At 45.8% G+C, this 8,797-nt stretch overlaps 1 protein-coding gene across 1 annotated transcript in view; it reads left to right on the top strand.

Annotated features, from left to right (window-relative positions):
- The first annotated feature begins 1,458 nt into the window (after positions 1-1,458).
- The window catches only part of RIMKLA (ribosomal modification protein rimK like family member A), a 27,862-nt gene continuing 20,523 nt past the window's right edge, over positions 1,459-8,797 (top strand). Inside the window, exon 1 of the mRNA XM_024744785.1 lies at positions 1,459-1,621. Coding sequence (XP_024600553.1) covers positions 1,459-1,621 — 163 coding nt within the window. The remainder of the gene's footprint in view (positions 1,622-8,797) is intronic.

Raw genomic sequence — 8,797 nt, forward strand, 5'->3', positions numbered from 1 at the left:
GGCACTAGGTTACTGTTACTTTAAGAAAATACATTCATGGGGGGGCGGGGGTTTTTTTTTTTTTTTTTTTTTTTTTTTTTTTTTTTTCTGTGTGTATAATAAACAAAAATTTTTTTTTTTTGTTTTTTTTTTTTTTTTGCGGTACGCGGGCCTCTCGCTGCTGTGGCCTCTCCCGTTGCGGAGCACAGGCTCCGGACGCGCAGGCTCAGCGGCCATGGCTCACGGGCCCAGCCGCTCCGCGGCATGTGGGATCTTCCCGGACCGGGGCATGAACCCATGTCCCCTGCATCGGCAGGCGGACTCTCAACCGCTGCGCCACCAGGGAAGCCCGGGGCGGGTATTTTGCAACACAAAAAGATTTACTTAACATTGCTGGAAAAATAATTAATTTTTGAAATTCCATTTAGACAGAATTTTTCCAATGGCACATCAAGTGGGTAAATGCACACACCTGCAAAATATATATAGTGAAGCCTATACCTTACCTGAGATATCTTACCCCTTTTCTAAATTATTGTTTGGCCTGCTTTGAAATTCCTCTTGCCCCCCTAAGCCAAAAAAAAAAAAAAAAAAAAAAGACAAATATTTTAATGAGCCAGAAGAGCAAATGCAATCTCCAAAGATGGCTAACTTCAGTCTTTCAGTTATTTAGAGAGGAAAGTCTGGATTCAAACATAGTTGTTTGCTGGCAGAATTTGCGATTGGCTAGGACCAAGGACAGTGTTTAAAGATGACTCAGTTGTACGGGCTGGGGGGATGGGGGAAGACCAGCTGGTGGTCCTTCTAACTAAAAGGAGTCCATTTTCTTCACATTGAGGTTGTGCAGGCCCAGAACCGCTGAATCCTGGGAGGGGGTGTCCAGTGAAAGAAAACCTGAGACCCTGAGAAACGCACCTTCAAATTATCTGAACCCTCAATCCCCACCCCAGCTCCAGGCCAGGATTTGGGCAGAGCATTCCAAGGCCAGGGTCCACCTGGAGGCCTAGCTGTGTGACCTTCGCCAGGCCCCGGAGTCTCCTTTGGGACGTCCCCGAGGCCCTCCCCCAGGCTCTGTAGGGGGACGCCGATGCTCCCAGCCCCCGGGTGCTCGGGACGGCCTTTGGGAAGCATCCCGCTGCCCGCTGCGGACCACTATGCCATCAGCCCGGACACCCTCTCGGCTTCACTGGGTCGCCGCCCTAGCCCCTCCCGCTCCGGCCGCCCCACCCCGGCCGGCAGCGCCACGCCCGCCGGGGTCCAGCGCGGAACAGGGATGCCCTCCCTCAGCCTCCCCGCCGCACTCCTCGCTCGGGGCTTCCCGGGGCCGCTAACCCCACCCGGGTCTCTTCTCCCGGCCGCAGCAAGCTTGGGCCCCGCCGCGGCCGCCTCTGCAGCTGGCCCCGCGGCCGGCCCGCGCCCGCCGCCGCGCGAAACGCCGAGGGGGCCCAGGCCCCGCCGGGCGCCGCCGCCCTGGCCGCCATGTGCTCCCAGCTCTGGTTCCTGACGGACCGGCGCATCCGCGAGGACTACCCTCAGGTGCAGATCTTGCGCGCCCTGAGGCAGCGCTGCTCCGAGCAGGACGTGCGCTTCCGGGCGGTGCTCATGGACCAGATCGCCGTCACCATCGTCGGCGGCAACCTCGGTGAGCTAGGCGGGCCCGGGAGGGCAGGGAGGCGCTCCGGGACCTCCGAGAGCCAGCGGGTGGGCGCGCGCACCGGGCCCTCCCGGGCCAAATCTCCTTCCGGGCCTCCAAACCTGCCGCTGTCCCCTGAGAGACCTCTTTGGGTTAGAGAAAGCCCCTAACCTTGAGAGCTTCTTTGACTACCAGCATCTGCCCTGAGGCCAAGATTTGAGAACAGGATTTAATTCACTTAGGAGACTTAGTTTGGAAGGAACTCAAATTCACCTGAAGCCTCCTGGAGGTACGAAGAAAATCAAGCTAACCCCAAATTAGCCAATTGTGCTCCCATTGATACGCTGTCAGTTTAGATTTATAGAAGCCCACACTAAATTTACAAAATTGCCATTAGGATGAATGTTTTTAAAAGTTTTCCAAGAGTGTCTAAGCATCATTAATGCGCTACATAGAATATTATTCCCAAACTAGGAACCTGCAGATGGGGAGAAATCTGAGAAAGATTGGAGTCACCTCTTGAGGGTAAAGTGGGAGAGAAGACCTTTGATGGGTTTTCTTTAAACTCATCCTCCTCCCTGAAAGTACTGAATTCTGATTCCAGAAAAGCCAAGATTTCAGGTACAGACAATTCTGGCCTCACCGATTTCTCCACTGCTGTGTCCAAGAGATTTTTTGGGGTAAGACATGGTTATCATCTGTGACCATGACCTCAAGAGGTTACGTATGTTTTTAGATATTCTTAATTATCCCAACACAGACAATCTCTGCCTTAGGAATCCTGGCTTAGGAGCCTCCCCCTGGCCTGCAGTTTTGAGTCTCTCCAGCCTCCAGTCTGGAGGTATCCAGTCACTTCAGGGGGGTCCAGGACTCAAGGGGCTTTGGGCCCAGTGAGAGTGCTTCTTGGAATACCATTCGTATTGTTTCAATCATGCCTGGTTAAATTAACTCACAATTTGTTACTTTTCTTTGGCAGGGGAAAGGGGTTCCAAATTCTGAACAGGCTCTTTAGAAATGAGATTTTGAATATGACCTGTTTCTAAGTAGAACATATCTGTCCCGGATGTTTCATCTATAAATTTATCTAAACCCTTCATAAGTAATATCAGATTGTATAGTCTGTTGGAGAAATATACTACAGACATCAGGTATCATACATTTAGTCTAAAACAACGGCTGTCAGCCATAAAGGGCACCATCTCTCTAGTCTTGATTTGCTAAAACTCTCAGTTAGTTAATATAGAACTAATTCTAGGACAGAGAATCAGTAGAATTGGATTCTTATTACAACTTTGCTGCTAATGAGTATCTTGGCTTTGCCTTGGCCAAGTCACTTTATGTCTTTGAATCTCAGGTTTCTCATTTATAAAACTAAGGGTTAGGGTTCCTCCAGCTCTAAAATTCTGCATCAGTACCATACTTAAATGGAATAATCTGTTATATTTTACTGATCTAAATCTAGTATATACCTCTTTCCACACCAAGAGTTTGCTCTTTATTTATTTGTTTTACAGCCTATAAAGACGCCTTTATTGAGATACAGGCATATCATTCCACATCATGTTCCTTTTCGTAGACCCATCATGCATTCTGTGAAGGAGAAGAGAAATGCTGTTTGTTTTGTATCTAAAACCCCATGTTAAAGAATCAGTCATAGGAAAAGAGAAAATTAAATTCTAATGCTGCAGGAAACATTTCACCCCTTTCGTTTAGTGTCTTAAAATTTTTCTGGAGTTCATGTGTGAATGTATCTCAATCTATTCAGAAACAAGGAGTTACTTCTTTTTAAACTACATAGTTATTTACCTAGTCGATGGAGAAACTGAAGACAGGGATTTTTTGAAGCAGTTTTCATTTTTTTGCTAATTCAGAGATTGCCCCACACAAATCACAACACATAAAACAAACCTATTAGATCACTGTTTCTGCTGTCCAAAGCAGTCAAAAGATTTATTTGGTGCGTGGGGGGATTAATTAAACACAAGGAAGTGAATTCCGTGAGAAGACTGAGCTCATTTGCTTTGTTCAGTGCTGTAACAGTGTCTAAATAGTGCCTCACACCTTAATAGGCACTGAAGAAATATTTTTGAGTGAATAAAGATATGCAGTCTACTTCCCAGTTTCTTCTAGAGTCAACTGTAGAAAACTGTTGGTAATTTGCTGAGCCAAAGTATTCCTCCGAAATAAACTCTAGAACTTACTAGCTTCAAAATAGAGAAAGAGTTACAATGACATCGATGCTATTTCCCATTTGAGAATTATTGTGAGAGCTGGGAAGGAGTTTAGGATCACCCCTTCTGACCCCTTCATTTTACAAATGAAAAACCTGGTGCTCAAAAAAACGAAGTGACTTGCTCAGTGCCATCCAGCTAATTGGCAGCAAACTGAAGTTTAAAAACCTGGTCTCCTAATTCCCAGCCAGTGATAATGGAATAAGTATGCCTTAGGACATCAGATGTGGAACTGAACTGAATTATATTAAATTGAGGCTAGACAGTGACCTTGCAAAGTAATGTGATAGTTTAGGAAGTTAAGGTACCACCTTTGCTCAGGCTCCTTTCTGTTCTTTCTTGAGATTCGTGTGGGAGTAGATGAAGGGGTCAGTTTGGGACAGGAATGGGCAGTGACTCTACCAGTTTCTTAAATTCATTGCCAGTCTTCCCTCCATGGAGGCTAGCGGGAACTCAAATACAGAGATGAGAATTTCAGGTTATATCTGAAATAGGATTCAGACAAGAGGTTAAAAGTTGGGGCTTTAAAGACTGCAGTTATTTTCAACTAGATAATACAAGTAAGCTGAAGAAGCTGTGCAAATGTAAGGTTTTATGGTTATTCTTTTTAACCCAGTGGTCTGCCCTACCCAGCATAGATTTGGGTGGGGGAGACTACTGGGAAGAGTGAATGACCTTCAGGTGACTGAAGCAATCCTGCAGAAAACACTTTCCCTTCACCTTCCTGCTGGATGTAGCATTATGAGAATCCTATCCATTGCCATTTCCTTCTTAGCAACCACAAGTTCTTCATTCATTTAACACATATTTGTTAATTTTTCTCAATCCTGAGGATAAGGTGGTGGTGAACGTGGCACCAAAATGCACATAGTAATATTCAAAGCAGAATCCGTGGAGTGTTTATCATGTGCCAGGCATAGGTCTAGGTTCTTTTCACACATTAATCTGATAAACGTCAGTCAGGGTGTCTGGGCACATAGCGCTGGCTGGCAGTTGGGACCAACACTCAGTAATTCTGGGCTCAGCACTTTCTGTTTTCTCTTCTACTCCACCCTATGCTTCAGCCTATACTGACCTCCCTGCCCCTGGCACTGAAATTGCCTCTGCCTGAGATGCCTGTCTGATCCAGCTCCCTCCCCCATGGGGAACTTTTATTCACCCTGCATATCCAGCTCAAGTCACTCTTCTCTATACGGTCTGTCTTGACTCCTTACCCAGCCCCCAGGAATCTCTCTCTGCCATCTGCTGCCGAATAACATGGTACAGACCTTCTAAGATAGCATTCATCGTGTTTTATTGTAATTTATCTATTTACAAAGTTTATCTTCTCTCACCCACTAAATGACTGGGTATTCCTCAAATATATGCTCTGGAACAGGTACATAGTAGGCCTTCAGTTGATGTTTGTTGGATGACTGAGTGAAGTGCCTTGAAGGCTAATTCAGGTATGTGAGATGTACTGTAATTAGCTGCTGTGTCTGGGAGATCATGATTGAACACATAACTGTTTTTGTGACGAGCACATTTACTTCTCTGAGGGCAGAGTCACTGGTGCAAATCAAGGTTTTTCACCACCCAAAGGCCTTTACAATTAACTGTCTCAAGAAAAAAGTATAGTCCCAAACTCAGGGACAGATACGAAGACAGAAGAAATGAACCTGCCCTGGAAATGAAGATGTGCTACAGTTCGGCTTCTAGGAGCAGGGTGATTCAGCATTCTTCCCTTACTTTCAGAGCTAAAACCTTGGTGGCCATAGGGCAGTTTCTAGGTCAGGTTCTTTACGTTAAGGTGTTCTGGACTACTTTCACTTTGTTCTTTGTAGTGACCAGGTGAGTAATATTTTAAAAGTTTGGGTAGGGGGAAATCCTAAGTAAACTTGAATGAGGAAATGGTCTTATCGCAGCCTTCCAAAAGACAACAGAGGCCTCACAGAGAAAGGATGGACTCCCATTACTGTGCAAGAAGACACTAGCAGAAAAGGGTACCGTGCTCACCTTTGTGCACAAAGGTTGATCTTTAACCTCAGTCCCTGCTAAAGGCCTGTGCCTGACACCCTGTAATCCAAAGAAACCACCATCCAGCACTAGTGGAAAGGTCAGTAGGTGGAAGCACCAACCATGTAATGTTTCCAAACATGTGAGTGCTGAATGGATACGCTTTACCCCATGGGTCCACATTTATAACTGTGGGCTGACCTCAAGGGCTGAGGATGGGTTGAAGTGTTGATGTTTCTAACAGCTGTTTTTAGGGACAGCTCATGAACTGTGTTGGAAAACGTTCTAGAACCAATAGATTGGGATCCTTAGTGGATCTCAAAGCCCTGCTTTATAGGTTTCTGAACCACCTGTTGTTGCTACCATACACCTCCACCAAATTTGTTAGGCTTGCCTGGTGGAAGGGACACAGCCATCATCAGAGGTCCACGTCATCTCCATCCATCCATACCTCCTTGTCATCCCCCTTATTAGCAGAGAGTCCATGGACATCCAGGTACATCACTGCTAGCCTCACATCACTCCACCCACTCCTCCAGTAGGTAGGTGGGTCACCTTACCCACTTCCTGGAGAGACTTCACCTTATTAGGGCTTTATATTATTTTAATACAAAACTCCAACAAGATCTGAAATTCCCAATCTAGTTCTACTTGTTCCTTCACTATTAAAAAGTAATTCAAGGGGGCTTCCCTGGTGGCGCAGTTATCGAGAATCTGCCTGCCAATGCAGGGGACACGGGTTCGAGCCCTGGTCTGGGAAGATCCCACATGCTGCGGAGCAACTAGGCCCGTGAGCCACAACTACTGAGCCTGCGCGTCTGGAGCTTGTGCTCCACAACAGGAGAGGCCGAGATAGTGAGAGGCCCCGTGCACCGCGATGAAGAGTGGCCCCTGCTTGCCGCAACTAGAGAAAGCCCTCGCACAGAAACAAAGACCCAACACAGCCAAAAATAAATAAATAAATATTAAAAAAAAAAAAAGTAATTCAAGACTCCTGCTATGAGGAAGTGATACATTTAAGTTACTTTGCATTGCGGAATGAACAGGAATAATGGTTCTTCATTCCTCATTCCTGTAACTCTGTTATTAATACTTAAATATCTTTTATGTGTCAGTTAATCTTCACAACAATCCTATTCATTCCTTTAGTTCATTCCACAAATATCAATTGGGTGCCCACTCTGTGCCAGGCCAGGCACTGTGCTAGGTGCTGGAGATATAACAGAGAGTGAGAACAGACACAGCCTCCCTCATTATTATGATTTCATTCATTCATTTGCTCAACAATATCTGTTGACTGCCTACTATGTGAGGGGTGTTGATCTAGGCACCAGAACAAAACAGGCAGAAATCCCTGCCTCTGAAGGAGATTACCTTCTAGATGGGGAGATAAAATACAAACAAGTTAAAACACATTAGTATTTGGTGAAAAGAGCTAAGGAGGAAAAAAATAAGGAAGGGAAAAGGAGGAAAAAGTAGCACATTTCTGGGGGCAGAGAAAGGGATTGTAATTTTAGATAGGGTGGCTGGAGTGGTCCTCACCCAGATCATGATGTTTAAGTAAAGACCTGAAGGAGATGAGGATGCAAGCTGTTTGGATATCCAGGAGTAGAGTGGTTCAGGCAAGAGGGAACAACAAGGAAACCAGTGTGGCCAAAGCAGAGAGTTAATGAGCATTAGGAGAGGTGGTCAGAGAGGTGGGGTGGGGGGAGCCAATGTATAGGGCCTTGTGGGTCATGGGGGGAGCCAATATATAGGGCCTTGTGGGTCATGGAAGGACATTGTATTTTACTCTGGAATGAGCTGGGAATCTACTGAAGAGTTTTGAACAGAGGGGTGACATGACCTGCCCTATGTTCACAGGGTCATACTGGCCACAGTGTTGAGAATAGACTGGTGACAGCAAGGGCAGAAGCAGAGAGATGGCTTAGGAGTTTCTTGCTGCAGTTCAGGTAACAGATGATGGATGATGGTTGTTGGACTAGAATGATTTCAGGGGAGGAGGTGAAAAGTGACTGGATTTTTGGATATATTTTGAAGACAGAGTTGTCAGAATGTGCCTACTGGATCAGACATTGGATGTGTAGACGTTGGACTGATCAAGGAGGACTCCAAAGTTTGTCCTGAGCAACTGCAAGAATAAAGTTTGCCATTTACTCATATGGAAAGTGTGTGAGAGGATTAGGTTTGGTCAGGTGATGAGGATCAGGTCTCAGTCTAAGGTACCCATTAAACATCCAAATGGAAATGGCAAGTAGGCAGTTGATCATATCAACTTGGGATTCGGGGGAAAGCCCTGGCCTGAAGATATCAAAAGTAGGAGCATCTCCATACACCTATCACGGGAGTGACTGTCGACAGAAAAGAGGTCCAAGGACTGAGCTCTGGGGCACTCCACTGTTTAGTGGTTGGGGAGAGGGGGAGGAACCAGCAAAGGATCCTAAGTAAAAGAAATAAACCCTGGAGAGTGTGGTGTCCTGAAAGCCGAGTGGAGAATGTGTTTAAAGAAGGAAGACATGATGAGACTGTTTCAGCTATTGCTGGTAAATCAAGTTAAGATGAGGACTGAGAACTGAACATTGGATGTAGAATGTGGACTTAGCATTAGTGACTCTGATAAGAGCAGTTTCAATGAAGTAATGGAAAACAGGGAATATACACACTGCCTTAAGAGTTTTGTTATAAAGAGAAAGTGAAAAATGGGTTGATAACTTGCTACGGACTGAATTGTATTCTCCCAAAATTCATACGTTGAAGCCCTAACCCCCAATGTGATGGTATTTGGAGGTGGGGCCTTTGGAAGGTCATTAGGTTTAGATGAGGTCATGAGGGTGGTACCCTCATGAATGGTATTAGTGCCTTTATAAGAAGAGATGAGAGAACTTGACACCTCTCTCTCCCTCTCTCCCTCTCTCCCTCTCTCCCTCTCTCTCCCTCTCTCCCTCTCTCCCTCTCTCTC

This window comes from Neophocaena asiaeorientalis, unplaced genomic scaffold (genome assembly GCF_003031525.2).
Source record: "Neophocaena asiaeorientalis asiaeorientalis breed wild unplaced genomic scaffold, Neophocaena_asiaeorientalis_V1.1 scaffold478, whole genome shotgun sequence".
NCBI lineage: Eukaryota > Metazoa > Chordata > Mammalia > Artiodactyla > Phocoenidae > Neophocaena > Neophocaena asiaeorientalis.